The 24,762-nt window shown below is 38.0% G+C and overlaps 1 protein-coding gene and 1 pseudogene across 5 annotated transcripts in view; one reads left to right on the forward strand and one right to left on the reverse strand.

The window, feature by feature from the left end:
• ZNF512 (zinc finger protein 512) overlaps positions 1 to 24,762 on the forward strand; it is a 40,318-nt gene that overhangs the window by 2,763 nt on the left and 12,793 nt on the right. For 4 of the 5 annotated variants that reach the window (XR_001160207.3, XM_012788292.2, XM_012788296.2 and 1 more), the window contains 8 exons: positions 10,825 to 11,012; positions 11,666 to 11,761; positions 12,392 to 12,475; positions 13,104 to 13,228; positions 13,768 to 13,854; positions 14,278 to 14,376; positions 15,000 to 15,167; positions 20,182 to 20,376. Coding sequence is in view for 4 of the 5 variants with exons in the window: in XM_012788292.2 (XP_012643746.2) it covers positions 10,825 to 11,012; positions 11,666 to 11,761; positions 12,392 to 12,475; positions 13,104 to 13,228; positions 13,768 to 13,854; positions 14,278 to 14,376; positions 15,000 to 15,167; positions 20,182 to 20,376 (1,042 nt within the window). In the remaining variant the exon portion in view is untranslated. The remainder of the gene's footprint in view (positions 1 to 10,824; positions 11,013 to 11,665; positions 11,762 to 12,391; positions 12,476 to 13,103; positions 13,229 to 13,767; positions 13,855 to 14,277; positions 14,377 to 14,999; positions 15,168 to 20,181; positions 20,377 to 24,762) is intronic. The other variant, XM_012788294.3, reaches the window with a different exon arrangement.
• LOC142869999 (ubiquitin-conjugating enzyme E2 variant 2 pseudogene) lies at positions 17,568 to 19,605 on the reverse strand (annotated as a pseudogene).

Here is a 24,762-nt window from a genome sequence, read left to right on the forward strand (position 1 = left end):
GATGTTGTAAAAATACTTGAGGATTATTTTTATTAATTTAGGAATTTTAAGAATTCATTTAGGAATAAAAGACAGAGATCTGGAGGGGATTCGCTAGCCATCTGGGCTTAATCTCCAAGACGTTAATCATACCGATCATATGAACTATTGCTTTTTTTAGGATGCTTTGCTTGTTCATAAGAGGGTATATGGGTAGTGTATTTCTGAATCCTACATCATGATAGTAAAGAAAAACCTATGTGGAGAGTTTCCTAAGAGTCTTCACATGGGACTTGGCTCTTATTGGCTTGTTGATACTACCAAGTCTTTCTACGTTTAGGATGATGGGTTTTGGCCCTAGAGAACTGCTAATTCCCATTACAATTTTTTATACCTTTATTGAGGTATAATTGAAGTACAATAGACTGCACATATTTAAAGAATATATCATGAACAGCTTTGACACATGTATGCATCTGTGAAACCATCACCACAATCAAGATAAACATTTTCATCTTTCCCCAAAGTTTTTTCATGTCCCTTTGCAATACGTTTCTCCCTCCACTCTTGTCTGCAGGTACTACTGACCTGTATTCTGTCACTGTTCAGTGGTTTGCATATTTTAGGACTTTATATAAATGAAATCATATAGTGTGTTCTTATTTTTAGCATGATTTCTTTCACCCAGAATAATGATTTTGAGATGAAAAATAGTTTTTATTGCTGAGTAGAATTTTATTATGAATATACCATAATTTGTTTAGCCATCTACCTTGATGGACATTTGGATTATTTTCAATTTTGGGGTGTTATAATAAGGCTGCTGTGAACATTGATGTACAAGTCATGTGGGTAAATGTTTTTCATTTCTCTTGATAAATACCTAACATGGTATTTACCATCATAGGTTGGTTGACTCATATGGCAGGAGTATGTTTAACTTTTTAAGGAATTGACTGTTTTCCAAAGTAGTTTCATTTTACATTCACACCAGCAATGTATGAGAGTAGGTCTTTTTAATTTTAGGTAATTTAATGGGTATGTAAGTGGTGTCTCATTATGGGTTTTTCTGATCATTTATGAATAATGATGTTGAGCATCTCTTCATGTGCTTATGTAGGCATTCATTTATCTTCTTTTGTAAAGTATCTGTTTACATCTTTTACCCATTTTAAATAATTAAGTTGTCTTTATTATCAAGTTGTAGTATTTAAAAAAATACATTCTAAATAAAATTTCTTTTTCTGATATATGTGTCTTCTATTTATTTATTTTGAGACAGAGTCTTGCTCTTTGCCCAGGTTAGAGTGCCATGGCATCAGCCTAGCTCACAGCAACGTCAAACTCCTGGGCTCAAGCAATCCTTCTGCCTCAGCCTCCTAAGTAGCTGGGACTACAGGCATGTGCCACTATGCCTGGCTAATTTTTTCTATGTATTTTTAGTTGGCCAATTAATTTCTTTCTATTTTTAGTAGATACGGGATCTCTCTCTTGTTCAGGCTGGTTTTGAACTCCTGACCTTGAGCAATCCTCCTGCCTCGGCCTTTCAGAGTGCCAGGATTACAGGCGTGAGCCACCATGCCCGGCCATGTATGTGTCTTGAATATTTCCTCCTAGTCTGTGGTTTGCTTTTCATTTTCTTAATGGTGTTTTTTGGAGGGCAGAAGTTTTTAATTTATCATTTTCTTTTATGTTTCATGCTTTTTGTATCCTATTTAAGAAACCTTTGCCTACCCTAACTGCAAAGATTTCTGTCTTCTAGAAGTTGTATAGATTTTAAATTTAGGTCTATGACTCATTTATAGTTAACTTTTGTGAATGGGCTGAGCGAGGTGGCTCATACCTGAATCCTGGCACTCTGGGAGGCCGAGGCAGGGGGATCACTTTAGCTCAGGAGTTTGAAACCAGCTTGAGCAAAAGGGAGTTGCCATCTCTACTGAAAATAGAAAAATTAGCCAGGTGTGGTGGTGTGCACCTGTAATCCCAGCTACTTGGGAGGCTGAGGCAGTAAAGTCACTTGAGCTCAGGAGTTTGAGGTTGCTGTCAGCTAGGCTGATGACATGGCACTCTAGCTCAGATGACAGAACATGACTGTCTCAAAAAAAAAAAAAATTGTGAATGGCATATGGTAAAGATCAATGTTGATTTATTTCTGTTTGTATATCCATTTGTTGAAAAGACTCTCCTTTCTCTATTGAATTGTCTTGGTACCTTTGTCAAAAGCCAGTTGAACATAGAGGACTCTCCTTATTCTTTTACATTGATGTTTGGAGTATTGAAATCAGATAGGTTACGTCCTCTAACTTTGTTGTTCTTTTTTAGAATTATTTTGGTTATTTTAGCTTCTTTCCATTTTTATATAAATTCTAGAATTGTTTTGTAAATATCTATAAAAAGGATGCTTAGTATTCATTGGTATAGTATTGCATGTATAGATCCATTTGGGGAAAATTATTATTTTAATCATATTGAATTTTCTGATTTATGAACATGCTATATTCTATTTATTTAGGTCTTCTTGATTTCTCTCAGCATTGTGTTGTAGTTTTCACTATAAAAGTCTCGAATGTGTTGTGTTCCTATGTATTTTATGTTACTTTGATGTTATTGTAAATGATTTCCTAGTTGCTTCTTGCTGGTATATAAGAATACAGTTGACTTTTGTATGTTAACCTTGTATCCTGCCACTTTGCTATATTCATTTATTAGTTCTAGTGATTGTTTTGTAGATTCCTTGGGATTTTCTTTGTAAGCAATCATATAATCTGCAAGTAGGGAGAGTTTTACTTTGTTCCTTTTGATCTTTTTTCCTTTTTTAAAACCTTATTGCCAGCGGGGTGCCATGGCTCACGCCTGTAATCCTAGCACTCTGGGAGGCCTAGGCAGGCGGATTGCTCAAGGTCAGGGGTTCGAAACCAGCCTGAGCAAAAGCGAGACCCGTCTCTACTATAAATAGAAAGAAATTAATTGGCCAATTAATAAATATAGAAAAAATGAGCCAGGAGCCGGACATGGTGGCCCATGCCTGTAGTCCCAGCTACTCGGGAGGCTGAGGCAGAAGGATTGCTTGAGCCCAGGAGTTTGAGGTTGCTGTGAGCTAGGCTGACGCCATGGCACTCACTCTAGCCTGGGCAACAAAGTGAGACTCTGTCTCAAAAAAACCCAAAAAACCTTATTGCCAGTGGCATTCAATAGTGAAACTATCTGGGCCTGGAGTTTTATTTTGGGGAAGGATTTGATAAATTCAATTTTTTAAATAGATATAGGGCTATTTAGATTTCCAGTTTATTCTTATATCAGTTTTGGTAAGTTGTATTTTTAAAGATATTTGCTCATCTTAATTTATCAATTTATTGGCATAAAGTTATTCAAATATTCTTATTAATTTAATATCTGTATGATCTGTGATAATCCATCTTTCATTTCTGATATTGGTTATTTGTGGTATCTTTTTTCTTTCTTTTTTTTTTTTTTTGAGACAGAGTCTCACTTTGTTGCCCAGGCTAGAGTGAGTGCCATGGCGTCAGCCTAGCTCACAGCAACTCAAGCTCCTGGGCTCAAGTGATCCTACTGCCTCAGCCTTCCAAGTAGCTGGGACTACAGGCATGCACCACCATGCCTGGCTAATTTTTTCTATATATTTTTAGTTGACCAATTAATTTATTTCTATTTTTAGTAGAGACAGGATCTTGCTCTTGCTCAGGCTGGTTTTGGACTCCTGAGCTCAAATGATCCTCCTGCCTCGGCCTCCTAGAGTGCTAGGAGTATAAATGTGAGCCACCACGCCTAGCCTCTTTTTTCTCTTGATCAATCTAGCTGCTGGGTTGTTGATTTTGTGATCATTTCAAAGAACCACATTTCCTCTAGTCTGTTTTCTAGTTCATGAATTTCTCCTACCTTTTCCTCTTTGGTTTATTTTGCTCTTCCTTTTAAGGTATTTTATGATAAAATCTTAAGTCAGTGATTTTAGTTCTTTTCTGACATAAGCATTTTGAGCTTTAAATTTGTTTCTAAGTACTGCTTTGTTGCATTCTTCAAATTTTATTTTTTTTTTGAGACTGAGTCTCACTTTGTTGCCCAGGCTAGAGTGAGTGCCATGGTGTCAGCCTAGCTCACAGCAACCTCAGTCTCCTGGGCTCAAATGGTCCTACTGCCTCAGCCTCCTGAATAGCTGGGACTAGAGGCATGCGCCACCATGCCCGGCTAATTTTTTGTATATATATTTTTAGTTGGCCAATTAATTTCTTTCTATTTATAGTAGAGACGGGGTCTCGCTCTTGCTCAGGCTGGTTTCGAACTCCTGACCTCCAGCAATCTGCCCGCCTCGCATTCTTCAAATTTTGATATGTATATTTTTGTTGTTATTCAGTTCAAAATATTTTCAAATTTCCTTTGTGACATCATTTTTGACCCAGGAATTATGTAGAAGTAGATTATTTAATTTGTAGATATTTGGGTTTTGTCTGTGTTTGTTTTTTTTTTGGCTAATATGTTCCAGAGAGAGTAGAACGGGTCAGTCTCCAGGAGTGGAGAAAGACCTTTGTCTGTGTTTTCGTTTTTATATATCTTACTATTGTTGATTTCTAATTTGATTCTAATATAGTCAGAGAATATACTGTGAGATTTTCATCCTTTCAATAAAAGTTTAAAGTTTATGGTCCAGTAGATGATCTATCTTAGTAAATGCACAATGTGCACTAGAAAAGAATGTATATCTTGCAGTTGTGGTGGTGGTATTCTATAAATACCAACTATACAAGTTGGTATTCTATAAATACCAACTTAACTAAAGCAAAGAGGCTAATAGTGTAGTTCACATTATTTATGTCTTTATTGAATGTTTGTCTAGTTTTATCAATTGTTGAGAAAGAGAGGTCTTAAAATTTTCTACTAACTTTGTGAAATTGTTTTCCCCTTTAATTCTGTCAGTTTTTGCTTTTGAGGCTCTATTGTTAGGTACACACAACAGATAATAATGTCTTCCTGATGATTTGACACTTTTGTCATTATGAAGTGTCTCTCTTTATCTCTGGCAATACTCTTTGTCTTTTTTTTTTTTTTCTTTTGTAAGAACATGTTCTGTAATAATTACTCTTTGTCTTGAAGTCGCTTGTATCTGATATTAAAATAGTCACTCTAGCCTTCTTATGTTTTCTGATTGCATCATCCATTTACTTACAGTTTATATATGTCTTTAGAATGTGCCTCTTGTAGGTAGCATATAGTAGGGTACTGCGTTTTTAATTCACTCTGTCAATCTCTGACTTTTTTTTTTTTTTTTTTTTGAGACAGAGTCTCGGTTTGTTGTCCAGGCTAGAGTGAGTGCCGTGGCGTCAGCCTAGCTCACAGCAACCTCAAACTCCTGGGCTCGAGCGATCCTTCTGCCTCAGCCTCCCGAGTAGCTGGGACTACAGGCATGCGCCACCATGCCCGGCTAATTTTTTTTTATATATATATCAGTTGGCCAATTAATTTCTTTCTATTTATAGTAGAGACGGGGTCTCGCTCTTGCTCAGGCTGGTTTTGAACTCCTGACCTTGAGCAATCCGCCCGCCTCGGCCTCCCAAGAGCTAGGATTACAGGCGTGAGCCACCGCGCCCGGCCTAATCTCTGACTTTTAACTGTAGCATTTAGACCATAAATATTTAAATTAACTATTGATATGGTTGGATTTAAGTGTACCCTTTTATTATTTGTTCTTTCTTTATCCTGTTTTTTGTTCCTCCTTTTGGATTATTTGAATGCTTAGTGTTCCATTTTTTTTTTTTTTTGAGACAGAGTCTCGCTTGTTGACCAGGCTAGAGTGAGTGCCGTGGCGTCAGCCTAGCTCACAGCAACCTCAAACTCCTGGGCTCAAGCAATCCTTCTGCCTCAGCCTCCCAAGTAGCTGGGACTACAGGCGTGTGCCACCATGCCCAGCTAATTTTCTATATATATTAGTTGGCCAGTTAATTTCTTTCTATTTATAGTAGAGACGGGGTCTTGCTCTTGCTCAGGCTGGTTTCGAACTCCTGACCTCGAGCAATCCGCCCGCCTCAGCCTCCCAGAGTGCTAGGATTTTAGTGTTCCATTTTAATTTGTGTATTTGGTTTTGGGATATATCGCTTTGTAATTTTTTTTTTTTTAGTGATTCCTCTAGGAATTACATTATGTATGCCTATCCTTTCATAGTCTACTTAGAATTAATATTTTATCACTTTGCTTAAATGTAGAACCTTGTAGCCATATAGATTCCCTTAACCTCTTGCCCTCTGACCATTATGTTATAGTTGTCATATGTATTTATATTACATATACTGAAAATTCTACCCAGATAATGTTAAAATTTTACTTTAAGTTTTTTTTAAATGTATTTACCTAGCTATTTACCATATCTGTTGCTCTTTCTTCATTCTTAAACTTCCAAGTTTCTCTCTGGTGCCATTTTTCTTTAGCATTTCTTATAGAGCAGATCTGCTAACAATGAATTTTCATTAGTTTCTTTTCATCTGAAGAAACATTACTGAGTATATTTTCATTGAATATAGAATTCCGAAATGACAGATCTTTTCTCTCAGGATTTTAAAGATATTGTTGTATTGTCTTCTGATCTCCTTGGTTTCTGTTGAGAAATCCATGGTCATTTAAATCATTATTCCCTATAATGTAATATGTCACTTTTCTGAAGCTTTCTAGATTAAAAAAAAATCCTTGGCTTTGAATAGTTTCATTAATATGTATCTAGGTATGTTTTTCTTTGAGTTATCATACTATTTGGTGTTTGTTGAGCTTCTTGAATTTGTAAATTTAAGTCTTTCACCAAATTTGGGAGATTCTCTTTCATTATGTTTTTAAAATGTATTTTTCTGCCTCAGTATCTTTCTCTTCTGCATCTGGGATTATAAATACACTTAAGGTAGAACTTTTGTTATTAACCCACAGGTTATTGGGACTCTGTTGACTGTTTTTCAGTCTTTTTTTCCTCTTTGTTCTTCAGATTGGATCATTTCTGTTGATCTGTGTTCACAAACTTTCACAAACTCTTTCCTCTGTCATCTCCATTCTCTTACTGAATTTATCCAATGAGTTTTTATTTCAGATATTGTATTTTTCATTGTTTCTGTTTCTCTGTAGATAGTTTCATTTATTTATTTATTTTTTATGGTTTCTGTTTCTCTGTAGGTAAAATTCCTACCTTTTCCTTCATTTCATGTGTGTTTTCCTTTTTTTTTTTTTTTTGAGACAGCCCAGGCTAGAGTGAGTGCTGTGGCGTCAGCCTAGCTCACGGCAACCTCAGACTCCTGGGCTCAAGTGATCCTGCTGCCTCAGCTTTCCTAATTGAGTAGCTGGGACTACAGGCATGCACCACCATGCCTGGCTAATTTTTTTCTATATATTTTTAGTTGTCTGGCTAATTTCTTTCTTATTTTTTTTTTTGAGACAGAGTCTCACTCTGTTGCCCGGGCTAGAGTGCCGTGGTGTCAGCCTCACTCACAGCAACCTCAAACTCCTGGGCTCAAGTGATCCTCCTGCCTCAGCCTCCCGAGAAACTGGGACTACCGGCATGCACCACCATGCCCGGCTAATTTTTTCTATGTATATTTTTAGATGGCCAATTAATTTCTTTCTATTTTTAGTAGAGACAGGGTCTTGCTCTTGCTCAGGCTTGTTTCGAACTCCTGACCTGGAGCGATCCTCCCACCTCAGCCTCCCAGAGTGCTAGGATTACAGGCGTGAGCCACTGCGCCCGGCCTAATTTCTTTCTATTTTTAGTAGAGATGGGGTTTCACTCTTGCTCAGGCTGGTCTCAAACTCCTGAGCTCAACGGATCAGATCCGCCCGCTTCGGCCTCCCAGAGTGCTAGGATTACAGGCGTGAGCCACCCCGCCCGGCCTGTGTTTTCCTTTATAAGAAAATATTTCATTTACATATTGAAAGTGTTTGATAGTTCCAATATCTGGGTCATCTTGGAGTTGATCTTCTTTTAATCACCTGTTCTTTGAGAATTGCTCACATTTTCCTGGTTCTTTGTGTGTTGCATAATTTTGGAATTTATGCTCAACATTGTGAATATTATTTATATAGATTTGGGGTCCTATTATAATCTTCTGGGGAATGTTGCTGTTTTTGTTTTAGCAGGTAACCTTGCTTCAGGTTTAGACTGTAAGTTCCATCTTGCCTTATGGGGGCATTTGTTAAAATTTCATTTCTATATGTCTTTGCTATGATGATTTGGGTTGTTCCATACATGAATAGCTCAGGGCCTAGTCTGAGACTTCTGCAGGTGTTTCAAATCTTATTTCAGTTCTCTAAGATTTCGTTGGTTTGGGTCACATTAGTTCAAATCTCATTTTAGTTTTCAAAGTTTTTGCGAGGCTGGTTTGGGTATGTGCCACACATACGTAGCTCAGATGAAGCTGTGAGTTGTGTGAATTCATACACTGAATTATGGGATCCCTTTCTTTGCTTGTCTCCTCTATAGGATTTCTCCATACTCTCTGGCCCACAGAGATCCCTTTTCTTGATCTCTTTGGATAGAAAGAGGGGATTTCTGTTGGAATTTAGGCCACCCATGCTGCTCTGCAAGAGGGGCTCACCCTTGTTGCAACGCCACATGTGAGGGAGAAAAGCATAGCTGGGAAATTCACTCCATGTGGGTCACTTCTCCCAGTTTTGACTTCCCTGCATAATCCACCTGCTTTTGTTTACAGAGTCCAGAGTTTTTAGTTATAATCAGCAGGAGGGATGGGCTAGAGTCCAGAGTTTTTAGTTATAATCAGCAGGAGGGATGGGCTATAGTGGCAATTATACCACCACACCAGAACCAGGGCTTCTCTATATTAAATATGTAATATTGGACTTCATGTGCCAAGAGCTGAAAATCATCTTTCTTTGAGCATTAGACTCTTATGTTAACCTATCCCCATTTCCATCCCCTCCCTCTCAGAGGAAACCATATTAACAAGTGTGATGTGTATCCTTAAATATATGTAAATCCTTCAACCTGAAAAGAAATGAATGTCTTTTGCAGCAATTTGGATGGAACTGGAGACCATTACTCCTAAGTGAAGTATCTCAAGAATGGAAAAACAATCACCACATGTACTCACTATTAACTTGAAATTAACTGATGGGTACACATGAGCACAGAAAGAAGTAAAAATCATTGGAAATCAAGAAGGGAGGAAGGGGGAGAAGGGGAGGGGTAAAAACCCACCTAGCAGGTACAATGAACACTATTTGGGTGATTGACACACTTGTAGCCCTGACTTAAGCATTATAAATAAAAGCTATCCATGTAACAAAAACATTTGTACCCCCTTAATATTTTGAAATAAAAAACTATATATATATATGAATCCTTTTAAAATAAGTAAAATAAGCTGCTTTACATGTGTATTTTTTTTTTTTTTGAGACAGAGTCTTGCTCTGTTGCCTGGGCTAGAGTGCTGTGGCATCATTCTAGTTCACAGCAACCTCAAACTCCTGGGCTCAAACGATCCTTCTGCCTCAGGCTGCCGAGTAGCTGGGACTACTGGCATGTGCCACCATGCCCGGCTAATTTTTTCTAATTTTAGTAGAGATGGGGTCTCGCTCTTGCAGGCTGGTTTCGAACTCCTGAGCTCAAACAATCCTCCCGCCTCGGCCTCCCAGAGTGTACATGTGTATTTGTTTTTAATTTACTGAAATGACATTGTACTAGAGATCCTGTTCTGTTTCTTTTTCATTCAACCGTATGCTTTTTAGTTATGTTCATGTTTATTTGTGAAATTGGTTCATTGCTTCTACAACTACATAGTGTTTCATACATAGGCATCTGACATTTTACTTATATATTTTCTAGAGGTAGTCACCTGTGTCATGTCTCTCTGCTGTCACAAAAAACCTCTATATGTAATTCTTATCAGCTCTACCTGTGAAGTGTTCTCTTGAATCTGCCAACTCATCATCTCTGCAATAAAACCTTACTTTAAGCCGGCATCATTTTTATCCATACTATTGCAACAAGCTAACTCTTCTCTTTTTGTTTACTCTTTCCCCCATGGGCCATCATCTATACAGCAGCCAGAGAGGTCTTTCTAAACTGTAAATCTAAAGTAGGCCTCATATAGATAATAATATTTAGTTGGAAAAGGGAGGTCCTAAGAGTCCTTTGCCCACACTTTGAGAATTGCTGCTCTGCCACATCTTGAGCCACCTAAAAGAATGTCTGATCCTTTGTAGTTACTCAGTAATATTTGTTAACTGACATACTAACTGATACTGTATTTTGGAATCTGGATCCACCTGTATACTGGAAGTCTTTGGCCAGTTTGATTCAGACAAGATACCATCCTTCCTTTAGCTATGAAAGCTAAGTATCATGTTGCCTAAGCAAAATAGGGCAGCGCTGACTTCAGGGTTTATGGAGAAGGAAGATGGATCAGATTAGAACCTTTACATTATTCTTCTCTTTTCTATACACAGAGATACCCTTTAGTTAGTGTCCCTCTGTCAAAGAACTAGGAACGCTTGGACATACCTGGGTACAAATCCAGGGGATCTTCTGAAGGGTTATAGAACACCCTATTACTTTGCCTACTTTTCTTAAATAAATCTAGGAAGTGATGCCTGCTAGGGCTGCAAAGTGATCATTTATATGGACTGCTTACTCTTTCTGATTATAGTGTAGTATAATAATTGCACATATTGTTAGATCAACCATTATAATTATTACGAGACTACAACCTACATTCTGTTTTTATATCAAGCTTCTTAGTTTTTTGCACAAGTAACCAACTTGGTTATCTTGTTATGATATAAAAGAATTAATAGGAATTTTGCTGCAGACTCTCCTTTGTGGTATGTATCTTTGTGTTGTATTAGTAGCAGGACCCAGTGCTCCATAAAGGATAATAGTTTCCAGTATACTATCCCTCATGATGACTCCTTAAGTGGCTCATCATCTGCCTCCTCATGTGAACCAGTGAGTGATTTTCCAGCATCCTTCCGAAAATCTACCTACTGGATGAAGATGAGAAGGATCAAGCCAGCTGCTACTTCTCATGTTGAAGGTATTAGTATCAGTGTCTTATTTCAAAGACAGAGCACTCTCTAAAGTTATATTTTGAGGTAGTGTTGTAAATGGCTCTAAGAGTATTAAATGCCACATAGGTGTTTCTCATTAGTAATTAAAAAAACTTTAAGGTGTTAGGCTATTGCATGCTGTTAGCTTCACTAATAGAGTGAAATTCTGCTGATCTTATTCCTCTAGGTTATATTCAGCCTCAGCCTTTCCTTTTCATAGGATTTGAACGCCTTTCCCCTTTTTCTAGTTCAATCCTGTGTTGAGGATTTAGGTGTAAACATTATGCAGGATAGAATATTCTAGATGGTCATAGTGTCAAGAATCCCTGGTAGCCCTCTATCTTGAGCAATTCTTCTGCATCAGTGTTAGCCCCAAATCCCAATTAAGCAAAACACATTGCCTAAAGGCACTTATTATTTATGGGGAGCAATTGATGATTCAGGATGGAGAATAATACTAAAGGAAAAGGGATTATTGGGTCAGTTAATGAGAAATTACACCAACTTCCCTAAAAATGTCAGGAACACTTCTGTGAGGCCTATTTCATTGATGGTCTTGTGAATGATGTTTTGAAGGCAGGCCTGATGTTCATTTACAAACTGTACTCAGTTTTTGTTCTGTTTTTGTGTGCTATTTCAGGGTCAGGTGGAGTATCAACCAAAGGAAAAAGGAAACCCAGGCAGGAAGAAGATGAAGACTACCGAGAATTTCCTCAGAAGAAGCATAAGCTTTATGGTAAGGCAATAACTTTGCTATTTCTTTTGGGTGACTGGCCTTTATTCTTTGAGGGTTAATAGGAAAGAGACCTTAGTTTTGAGCCTTGAATGACTTTTGAGCCCTTGGAAATTTTTGGGAGGGAACAGCCTCCATCCTTCCTTATATTACCCTGTCATGACTTAAGGGAGTCAGTTGGTTAATGGAGTGGGGCATAGGGTGTTGAAGAGATGGGGAGGGCCAGGCGCGGTGGCTCACGCCTGTAATCCTAGCACTCTGGGAGGCCAAGACAGGCAGATTGCTCGAGGTCAGGAGTTTGAAACCAGCCTGAACAAGAGCGAGACCCCATCTCTACTAAAAATAGAAAGAAATTAATTGGCCAACTAATATATAAAAACAATTAGCCAGGCATGGTGGTGCATGCCTATAGTCCCAGCTACTTGAGAGGCTGAGGCAGCAGGATTGCTCGAGCCCAGGAGTTAGAGGTTGCTGTGAGCTAGGCTGATGCCATGGCACTCACTCTAGCCTGGACAACAAAGGGTGACTCTGTCTCAAAAAAAAAAAAAAAAAGAAGAGAAGGGGAGGGATTTTGGTCTAGAGAGGGGTTAGCAAAGGTGATATGCTGGGCTTCAAGTTTCTGTCTTGCGTCAGGGAGGAAGCAACGGCCTAAAACTCAGCCCAATCCCAAATCCCAGGCTCGTCGTATTCGGAAGGAACCACCAGTTTATGCAGCAGGTATGCTTTCTGTTGGAAGCTTTGTGGGACGTAGTTTTCACACTGATTTTTTTGTTGTTGTTTGTGTAGGAATGATGCACGAAGCATTTTTTCAAGGAGATAGTTATTAAGGGCCTAGGTTTGGAGGTCAGGCAGATCTTTGCGTAACTTTTGGCTCTTCATTACCTTTCTGACCTACCTCAGTTTATTTATTGTTCCCAAGCCTCAGTTTCCTTTCTATAAATAGGGATAATAAAGTCAGTCAGAATTGTTGTGAAAATTAAATGGGATAAAAACATTTAGTTTCAGGCACACAAACACTCAGCAAATTGGCTATTACATATCTCAGTATCCCATTGTTATATCCTGCTATAAAAAAATATTGCTTAATTCTTTAAGCCACTGGGCTTTGGAGTGGTTCTAAGATGATTTTTATCATAGGAAAATGAGTAGGAGTTTCAGAAACTCCTCACTGTCTAAAAAAAAAAAAATTATTTTCAGAAAGTTATACCCAGCAAGAGTCTCTTTATTATTGTCTACCAGGAAAGGGAAATAAAATTTTATTATACTTTTCCTAAATTGTGGGATTATGCTTTTTGTTTCTGGAGAATACTACAGATCACAAAGTGTTCCTTTTTCTCCTTCATAGGCAGTTTGGAGGAGCAGTGGTACTTAGAAATCGTGGATAAAGGCAGTGTCTCCTGCCCTACCTGCCAGGCAGTGGGGAGGAAGACCATAGAGGGTTTAAAGAAACACATGGAAAACTGCAAACAGGTTAGATATTTTATGGCGTTTTGCAATTGTTAGGATTTTTTATCCCAACTTTAAACCTCTGGTGTTGTGATAGATATGCCGTTTATAGTAGATAAGAGGCAACATTGGGTAATAGAGGAAATGTAGGCTCTGGATCTGATAGACTTGGATTTGAATCCTCTCTTAGCTATATACTAGTGTGGCATTTAGCTTTCTATGTGTGCACCTGGGTTTCCTCATTTGTTAAATGGAGAAAATATAATAAATACCTTGTATAGTCCATGAAAGGATAAGAAAGAAGTAACACATGCTAAGTGCGTAGCACATTACTTATCAAATGCTGGCATTCAGTAAATGGTAATTATTATTATTTTTAAAATGGGTTGCCTTTACCTCCTTGCCCTTTAGGACATGACACCAAGCTTGTGGGATTTTGAGAATCATTGACTATTGAGTTTTGGAAATAAAGGAAACATAGATGAGAGCACTTGAGTAGGACTTTGTGACATTCTGTTTCTCTGTTGAACAGGCTAGTACTGAGCAGTATTTTTTCCTTTTAGGAAATGTTTACTTGTCATCATTGTGGGAAACAACTTCGTTCACTGGCAGGGATGAAGTATCATGTCATGGCAAATCATAATAGTTTGGTAAGAGTCCCTTCTGTCCTTTGCAAGCCTATATGGTGTTTGGATGTCTTTTACTTTTAGGTGAATGTAGATATATCAGTGCAGATGGCTTGGGACCTTATAATGGTATAAGAAGACCCTTTTGATAGAAGAGTTATGCACAATGAAACCTTTGCAGTAGAGCCATAGGTATCTGTGTGTTTAGGTTAGCCCCAAAAGTTCATTTCCTGGGATATAGAAGCTCAGAACCTTATTTTCATTATATTCACTTCCTTTGTCCAGGAGAAGATGGAGAAAGCCAGGAGTCAAATAACTTCGACTTCATGGACATCATGAAGTTTGGATTGCCATTTGCTAATCTCATCCTTGATTCTCCCATGATTTTTTTTCTTGTATCTGTTTTTTCCATGAATCATCTGCTTGTTTGCTTCTCTTGATTTCTAGCCCATTCTGAAAACTGGAGATGAAATAGATGAGCCAAGTGAGAGGGAACGGCTCCGAACAGTTCTAAAGAGACTGGGAAAGCTTAGGTGCATGCGCGAGGTAAGAGTCCAAGGAAGGCAACTCCTTCCTGTAATCTCAGTCTCAGGTCAATGTCTTTCTGTTCTTTTCCATTTCTCCTCCTCCTCCCTTGTTGATCTCCTAGTTCTGTGCCATCTTATGGCATATAGATGGTTCCTGCCTTTCCAGGTCTTTTGAACTCATTAATAGTTCTTTATTTTTCTTTCTCATCTTCCAAAAATTATTTTTCTCCACTTTCCCTTTGTTCATAGATGGTTCTTTTTTTTTTTTTTTTTTTTTTTTTTCCACAGTCTGCTACATGAAATATAGATGGTTCTTTACCATCCTTTTTTCGGTGTGATGAAGAGAATCCCAGTAACCTCATTGTGATGAACTTCGATATTGCTGGGTATTTGATACTGGGATAGAGTTGGGTCACAGACCAAGGAAGAAACTCTGGCAAAGACTAGATGCACACTTATAGTTTATCAAATGCCATCTAAACTTATTAAATATCATGCCTGGTTATAGTAGGATGACCAAGGTTTTGTGATATTTGGGTCTCTTTGTATTTTGTGGTGGTGAGTGCTTTGTGGCTATTTAGAAATTTAGGGATCATATCAAATGATGTAAGATTATGGTTTGGGCTTCTCTCCTGTTTTCAGAGTTGCTCCAGTAGCTTTACCAGCATCATGGGATATCTGTACCATGTCAGAAAATGTGGCAAAGGTGCTGCAGAGCTGGAGAAGATGACCCTGAAATGTCACCACTGTGGAAAACCATATAGATCAAAGGCTGGACTTGCGTATCACCTGAGGTCAGAACATGGGCCTGTGAGTACTGATTCCTTTCTAGACTCTGTTTGGGGATATATTTTGTGGAGAGTGCTTACCATACAACTTCCCATATATCCTCGGTTCCTCATTTGTATTGCCTTTTAATCTTTGAATGCTTTTGTTCTCTCTTTCTTGTTCTTTATTTTTTCTTCTCTTATTTCTGCCTTTTGAATATTATTAGGTTAGAGAAATCAAAAGTATATTCAAAGTATAGTCTAGGCAGAAATGAACTATATTATATTTTTAAATTTAAAGGCATTTCCCCCTTAGCTAGAAATTTTGTGGGAATCTGACGAGCTGATTCTTCTTTTCCCATTATTCTGGTCTTTACTTTTTAATTTATTTTTAAGTTATTTTTATTTTATTGTTTATTTTTTATAGAGACAGGGTCCAGGGTCTCTCTGTGTTGCCAGGCTGGTCTCAAACTCCTGCCCTCAAGTGATGCTCCTACCTCAGCCTCCCAGAGTGCTGGGATTACAGGTGTGAGCCACTGTGCCTGGCCAACTTTTGTATTTTTTTTTAATTAAAAAAATTTCTTTTCCTTTTTTCTAATTACATTCCTAAATTTCCTTTCCTGTTTTTTTAAGAGTTGTTTGTTATGTTAGGATACAGTTTACATGTGGTAATATTTACCATTTTAGTGCATAGTTAAAAGACTTTTTGACACATGCATCTATGATCACATAACCATCACCACAATCAAGACATACTGTGTTTCCCCTAAAGTAAGACAGGGTCTTATATTTATTTTTCCTCAAGAATACATCCTAGGGCTTATTTTCAGGGGATGTGTTATTTTTTTTTAAGTATGGTATAACAATTTACATTTATTCAAATATAGTTAAGTCGTCGTCTTCTGGAACATCATCATAACTCTTCAAACCCCAAATTCCATCCTGAATTTCTTGCGACTCTATTTCCTTTAGAACCATTGGCCCCAATCTCTCATGTTGAGCAATAGAGCTCTTATGGGGCAGATGAGAAGGGCTGCTCATCTTCTTTACCGCTCCGTGAAGAATTGCATGGGTTGTGCAGATACGCTGCATAGCCACGCCGATCACTGGGTCTTATTTTCAGGGTAGGGCTTATATTGCGCAAATGCTTAGAAATCCTGCTAGGGCTTATTTTATGGGTAGGTCTTATTTTCGAGGAAACACGGTAGAACAATTCTGTCACCTCCCAAAATTGCCTTGTGTCCCTTTGTAGTCAGCTTTCCCTGCCACCTGCAGCCCCTGGCAACTTCTGACCTATATGCTATCCATGTAGTTTTGCCTTTTTCAGAATGTCATATAAATGGAATCATACAGCGTGTAGCCTTTTGAGTCTGTTTTCTTTCATTTAGCATAATGCATTTGAGCTTTATCCATGTGTTACATGTATCTTAATTTATTCCTTTTTATTTCTGACTAGGATTTCATTGTATGGATGTTTCAAGTTTGTTGTTTATCCATTCACCAGTTGAACATTTGGGTGGTTTTTAGTTTTGGGCAATTATGAATAAAGCTGCTATAAACATTCACATAGGCCAGGTGTGGTGGCTCACACCTGTAGTCCCAGCCCTTGGCTTAGATGGGAGGATTGCTTAAGGCTGGGAGTTTGAGGCTGCAGTGAGCTATGATCATGCTACTATACTCCAGCCTGGGTGGCAGTGAGATCTGTCTCAAAAAAGAAAAACCCCAAACAACCCCAACAAACAAATAAAAAGCATTCACATAAAGGTTTTTGCATGAAAATAAGTTTTTTTTTTTTTTTGAGGACACACGTTCCACATTTTATTTACATTTTAAGACTAACTTTAATCTCAAAATCACATATCCGTACACCTATTTCCTTTTTCTTGACTTCACTTAAACTTAAATGTGTGGTTTGTTAAACAAAGACTATAAACAAATATTTACCATGTCTGTTACATGTAACACACAGGAACAGCTTTTAACAGAAACTCATCAACCCCCCCCACACATTTTTTATTATAAATACAGGTATCAAAACAATCCTGAACATATTTTTGATACTACTAGTAGTCAGTACCCACACCGCTTCAAAAATTAACACAATTTGTGACAATATTCATTGTACCTGCTACTTTAAACAATGTCAACTGCAGCTCTTTCACTAAGCAAGATGGATTAACGCATGCCAGTTCTGTTTTTCCTTCTTGAGATTTTTACTTTTCAAAAACACACATGCTTCCACTGCCATCTGACAACTCTTCATGCTTTCATCTTGTAAACCTGAATTCTGTCTCGAGTATTCCAGGTTTATATTTAAATGACAATGCCTTAACAAGAGAAAAAAAATTGTGCTGCATTTTTCCTCCTGTTACCTGAAAACATAATGGGTGTACATATATTAAATATATTCTTATTTAATACAAATGTCCAGGTTATGTTTACCAGGTGGAATTCTTTTACTTAATGTGTGGGTATTTTGCATTGTGATATTTAATCAAGACATTAACATGAGTAGAAGGTTGTTGATTTAAGACAAGTTTGAGATCCACTAAAATTAATTGTTGTATGTTTGTCCTTCTGGTGGCTGTGGAAGCTTCATATTTTCTTTGGACATCATTAGACGTCTTAGCTCTTGAAGTACAACTTTAATGCTATATGAATTTTGCCATTTTGCTAACACTGGTATGCTCCTTGCATCCACCATCCCACTGGAATTATTTATTCCATTCATATTAATTTTTGTTACAAATCTAACTGATGGAGGAGCTTCTGGGTATTTAGATCCACATTCTACTTTCAAGCTGTATATTCTGTTTTCATAATTTGTCTGTGGAGACCGCCATCTTCTCCTGCAGCCCGACGCAGCCGCCTGAAAATAAGTTTTTTTTTTTTTTTTTGTTTTTTTTTTGAGACAGAGTCTCACTTTGTTGCCCAGGCTAGAGTGAGTGCCATGGCGGCAGCCTAGCTCACAGCAACCTCACACTCCTGGGCTCAAGCGATCCTACTGCCTCATACTGCCTCAGCCTCCCGAGTAGCTGGGACTACAGGCATGCGCCACCATGCCCGGCTAATTTTTTCTGTATGTATTAGTTGGCCAATTAATTTTCTTTCTATTTATAGTAGAGACGGGGTCTCGCTCTTGTTCAGGCTGGTTTTGAACTCCTGACCTCGAGCAATCCACCCGCCTCGGCCTCCCAGAGTGCTAGGATTACAGGCGTGAGCCACCGCGCCCGGCCTGAAAATAAGTTTTTTAAGTTTTAATTTCTCTTGGGTAAATATTTAGGAATGGGATGGTTGGGTCATACAATAAATGTATGTTTAACATTATAAGAAACTGCCAAAGTGGCTGTGCCATTTTGCTTTCCCATCAGCAAGGTATGAGTATTCCAGTTGCTTTGCATCCTTGTCAGTTACATTTTTTTTAACACATTCTAATAGGTATAACACATTCTAGTAGGTAGTAGTATTTTACTGTGGTTTAAATTTATATTTCCCTAATGACAAATGATGACTAATGTTGTTGACCATTTTTGCATGTGCTTATTGGCAATTTGTATGTCTTCTTTAGTGAAATGTCTGTTCAAATCTTCTGTTCATTTTTTTGGGGGTGGTTTTTGGGGATCTTTGTTGTTTTATGATTAAATATTGAATATATTCTGAGTTTTTTATTATTCCAGATACAAGTTTTTCATTGGAAGTATCATTTTTTATAGTGTTTTTCAAAGAACAGAGTTTTAAATTTTGATAAAGTTCAATTTAAGTATTTTTTATGTTATGGATAATGGTTTTGTTTTACTTAAGAAATATTTGCTTAACCCAGTGTATAAGTTGTAATTGCTACTGTAAATCACCACAGACTTAAATGGCTTAAAACAACACAAGTTTATTATCTCATAGTTCTAGGTCAGAAGTTGAGATACAGCATAGCTCAGGTGAGTCCACTGCTTGGAGTCTCACCAGGCTATAATCAAAGCATCAGTAGGGCTGTTCCTTTTTGGAGGATCTGAAGGAGAATCCATTTCCAGAGTCATTCAGATTGTTCAAGAATTTAATACCAGGCTGGGCGCAGTGGCTCACACTTGTAATCCTAGCACTCTGGGAGGCCAAGGCAGGAGGATTGCTTGAGCACAGGAGTTTGAGACCAGCCTAAGCAAGAATGGGACCCTGTCTCTACTAAAAATAGAAATAATAGCCAGGTGTGGTGGCAAGCACCTGTAGCCCCAGCTTCTTGAGAGGCTGAGGCAGGAGGATTGCTTGAGCCCAGAAGTTTGAGGCTGCAGTGAGCTATGATGATGGCACTGCACTCTAGCTGGGGTGACAGAGCAAGACTATCTCCAAAAAAAAAAAAAAAGAAGAAGAAGAAAGAATTCACTTCCATGCAATTGTAGAAGCTCCTTTCCTTATTTGCTATAGGCTGTGAGTCATTTTGAGTTTTTAAAGGCCACCTGTATTCCCTGGCTTGTGACTTCCTTCATCTTCATGTCAGAGACAGCTTGAAGATGTCTCTCATGTTTTGAATCTCTCGTGCCTCCTCTGCAGCATCTTTCTTACTTAAACTCAACTGATTATAGACTTTAATTACATTTACAAAATACCTGCACATGTATACCTAGATTAATGTTCGATTGACTAACTGATGACTGTAGCCTAGCCAAGTTGACACATCAAAAAACCATCACACCTAGGATCACAAAAATTTTCTCTCTTGGTTTCTTCTAAAAGTATTATAGTTTTATATTGTACATTTAGGGCTATGGTCCATTTTCAGTTAATTTATATATATGTAGTATGAAGTATGTGTTGAGGTTCATTGCTTGCCATATGAATGTGTCTTGACTTTTAACCACTTTCAGTCATTACAACAGAACAGATTTTATTTTGCTAAAAAGCTGTTTTACCAGTAAAATATGCATTAATATGGTAGGGCTTGATGCTAGTTGTCAGCAAGCTACTAAATAGCTCTTTTGATAGTTAGAGCAGGAAGGACAGCCTTTAATCACTGCCTCTGATTGATGCCACTTATCAGGCCTGTGTTATGCTGTGTCTCGTTCTTGCAGATCTCCTTCTTTCCAGAGTCAGGACAGCCAGAGTGCTTAAAGGAGATGAGCCTAGAGTCAAAGAGTGGGGGCCGAGTTCAGAGACGTTCTGCTAAGATAGCTGTATACCACCTGCAGGAGCTGGCCTCTGCTGAACTGGCCAAGGAATGGCCTAAGCGGAAGGTGCTTCAGGACCTGGTACCAGATGATCGGAAGGTAAGGTAGAAACTTGTATTAATTTTAGAATCATTATGTCTAATAAAAAGTAAATGTACTAGAATAAGTATATGATATTTTGCTTATTTATCCTTAGAGATAAAGTACATCTGATCCAGCTTCAGTGTTTGGATTCAGATAGGTCTTAGAGTGACAGTCTGTTTTATAAGTTCCTTAAGGAGCCCTCTTACCTACTTCCAGAGGAAACCTGAATTCCCAGCTTAGATTTTTTGCTTAGTCTTTGTCCAGTGGGTTTCCATTTTGTTAGTTTATATGTATTATAGTAGTTCATATTTAGTTTAAGTAAGTGGTTTCAATTTATTTTGTAGCAACAACTCTCTCCCCCTTTTTTTAAAAATAAAAGCTTATACAAAACATCAAAACAGATTTGCTCTGAATAACTGGGGATAGCCTTGTCTACTTGGCCTTCTCCTTGATATTTTTATCATCTGCCTACATGGCCCCAAGCATGCTTCTAAAGGGTGCAGAACCTATTTGGAAACTATTGGCTTAGAATAGATCACCCAGGGAGGAGCATTATTTAGCCAAAAGGAAACAGGGAGTATTTGACTACAGGCTGGTCTTGGGAACAGGTTGAGAAGATATATAATAAGAACTAAGATCAGAGCTAAGGACCTATTTACTCTCCAGGGTATCAAGAAGAATAGTTTAGATTTGGCATAGGGCTTTGACCCATATGAGAGGAATGTTGTCTTAAAATAAAGTCAAATCCTAGTTTTCAACACTTTTTTTTTTAATTAAAATTCTTTTTTTAACAACACTTTTTTTTTTTTTGAATAAAAATCAGTCTTACTGGTGTTCAAGGAGTTGGATCATGTTTTTGTATATAAGAGCATCCTTTCTTTTTTCAGACTTATTTCTACATTTTTTTTTCTGGTACAGGCTAAAGTACGTGGCTATCTAAATTGAATTTAATGAGGATTTCGCACAGTGATACGTATCATGATATTGCAGTCAAGTTTCACTGTGTATAGTATATGGTAGAGAATTTGAAACAAATATTTGTTAAGATTGGTAGTCTTTTCTAGCAGTCACTTTCTTAAAATCATCAGTTATATATTTTTGATAGTATATGGGTAAAAGGCATTATTACTTCTTAAACATAAAAAGTTAATTTTTGAAGAGATAATATATTCTTGTGGTTCACAAGTCAAAGTGATGATAAATACTGAGACATCCCACTCCCACCCTGTCCTGTTCTATCCTGTTTCCATGGTTAACCATTCTTACTAGTTTCTTGTGCATCTTCCCAGTGTTTCTTGATGTATACATAAGCAATATATATATCTTTTTAAACTTTCAATTCTGAAATAATTGTAGATTAACAGGACAGTTGCAAAATCGGTAGAGTTTCCCTAGGGTCTTCAACCAGTTGCCCTAATGCTAGCATCTTACATAACTATACCATAGGGTCCCATCAGGATCCTGTGTTTTATTTCCTTACTGTGTCTCCCTAGTGTCTTCCAATCTGTTATAGTTTCCCTGGCTTTGTCTTTTGTGTCCTTGATGCTTTTGAAGAGGACTGGCTGGCTATTTTGTAAAATGTTCCCCAATATGGATCTGTGTGGTGTTTTCTCAGGATTAGTTTACGGGGTTATATGTTTTGGGAAATAATACTACCAAAGCATTGTTAGCCCTCTCAATGCATAATTTCAGAGATAGTGAAAGGAGGGCCGGGTGCAGTGGATCATGCCTGTAATCCTAGCTCTCTGGGAGGCCAAGGCAGGTGGATTGCTCAAGGTCAGGAGTTTGAGGCCAGCCTGAGCAAGAGCGAGACCCCATCTCTACTAAAAATAGAAAGAAATTAATTGGCCAACTAAAAGTATATAGAAAAAATTAGCCGGGCATGGTGGCGCATGCCTGTAGTCCCAGCTACTCGGGAGGCTGAGGCAGGAGGATCACTTGAGCCCAGGAGTTTGAGGTTGCTGTTAGCTAGGCTGACGCCACAGCACTCTAGCCCGGGTAACAGAGCAAGGCTCTGTATTAAAAAAAAAAAAAAAAAGATAGTGAAAGGAAAAAAAGAAAGGAAACATATGATGTTGATGCTTCTTTTTACTGGTTATAACTTTGGTCAGTTGGTTAGGGTATGTCTTCCAGATATCTCTATGGTAAGATTACAATCTTACCATTTGCAAATGAGTGAATATTTTGTGGGGAGATTGAGACTACACACATATGCTGTTTCTTATTATACTTCTGCCCACTTAAATTAGTATCCATTGATGTTTCTTGCCTGCAAGAATTACTACTATGGCAGTAATTTTCTGTTCCTATCATTTTTTCTACAATTATTATTTAGAGTTCTACTATGAGAAAGATCTGTCCTTGTCCTTTATTATTTATATCAGTAGACCCATAGATATATTATATTCTGTGGGTTATAATTCAGTGCTATTCTTATTTATTTTGCTGCTCAAAATGGCCCAAATTTGGTCATTGAGAGCTCTTTCAGGTGGGTTCCCGTGTCTTTTTGACATGCCCCTAATATTTTTTGAGCATGTTCTTACTTTCTGGCACCATAAGATAGTAGGTTTATCTTGCAACTTCTCTGCCTTAGGCCTGGAATCAACCATTTCTCTAAGCAACCCTGGCTCCTTTTAGTAGAGAATATATTTAGAAGCAAAGATTTGAGTGCTAGTTGTACTCATTGCTCCTGGAGTATCATTGCTTCTGTGCCTTCTTGGTGGATAGAAGTAGGATGTACATGTATGTATGTTCATGTACGCACACGTACATGTCCATATTTATTTATTTGTTTATCTGGATGTATATTAAAAGCCATATCATCTTCTATTCCAATCTAACACTACAAGCGTCATTCTAGCCTTCCTTGTTCGTTATTTGTAACTCCTTTCTCCAACAGTGAGAAACCTGGCTCTCATTATCCACAGTGTATTTATTTATTTTCTTAACTTTTTTTTTTTTTTTTTTTTTTTTTTTTTTTGAGACAGAGTCTCACTTTGTTGCCCAGGCTAGAGTGAGTGCCGTGGCATCAGCCTGGCTCACAGCAACCTCAATCTCCGGGGCTCAGTGATCCTACTGCCTCAGCCTCCCGAGTAGCTGGGACTACAGGCATGCGCCACCATGCCCGGCTAATTTTTTTTTTTTTTTGTATATATATTTTTAGTTGGTCAATTAATTTATTTCTATTTTTGGTAGAGACGGGGTCTCGCTCAGGCTGGTTTCGAACTCCTGACCTTGAGCAATCCGCCCGCCTCGGCCTCCCAAAGTGCTAGGATTACAGGCGTGAGCCACCACGCCCGGCTATTTATTTTCTTAATGCTAGTATCACATAAAGTAGTTTCAGAATTACTAATCTCATTCACCCCCCAAAATTTAAGGCTAGGCGTGGTGGCTCATGCCTGTAATCCTAGCACTCTGGGAGGTCAAGGTGAGAGGATCACATGAGCTCAGGAGTTTTGGGGTTGCAGTGAGCTATGATGACGCCATAGCACTCTAGCCCAGGCAATAGAGTGAGACTCTGTCAATAAATAAATAAATAAATAAATAAAATACATACATACAAATATTCTAACTAGACGGTAATATTTATGTATAGTTCTTTTCATCTTAAGCCTTATAGTATTTAGTCAAAGTAATATTTTCCAAAGTTACTTAGGTTAGTTTTTTCTTTCCCTCCCCCTTCATTGTGTTACTCATTTGTAATAGGTTCATGTGTTACATTTATTAAGTTTTGGGTTCTACCTACATCGTATTGAAACTATTCATTTATTTTGGAGGTTTGTGAAACATTATCATGGTTCCAAATCAAACCTATATAAAAGGTATACTTAGAGAAGCATCATTATCCCTCATCCCTACTATTATATTCTATTCCCATTATTCTTTTCTATTTTATTCCTGTCCATCCCTGAAGATAGCTAATTAGTTTCTGGTCTGTCCTACTTGTATTTATATGGGATGAATGATCAAATACATGAATATTCTCATATATCCTCTTCCTTCTTACTGTCGATACATTTTGCACTCTGCTTTATTTCACTTAACAGTTATTCCTTGATACACTCAAGAGGTTATCTAGGACCTATAAATCTAATACCTGTATACTCAAGAGATTCTAGGACCTCTGTGTATACCAAAATCCATGCATACTCAAGTCCCACAGTTGGCCCTGCCAAACTTGCATATATGAAAAGTTGGTTCTCTGGCCGGGCGCGGTGGCTCACGCCTGTAATCCTAGCACTCTGGGAGGCCGAGGCAGGCGGATTGCTCAAGGTCAGGAGTTCAAAACCAACCTGAGCGAGACCCCGTCTCTACCATAAAAATAGAAAGAAATTAATTGGCCAACTAATATATATAATATAAAAATCAGCCGGGCATGGTGGCTCGTGCCTGTAGTCCCAG

The sequence above is a fragment of the Microcebus murinus genome, chromosome 3 (genome assembly GCF_040939455.1).
Source record: "Microcebus murinus isolate Inina chromosome 3, M.murinus_Inina_mat1.0, whole genome shotgun sequence".
Lineage (NCBI taxonomy): Eukaryota > Metazoa > Chordata > Mammalia > Primates > Cheirogaleidae > Microcebus > Microcebus murinus.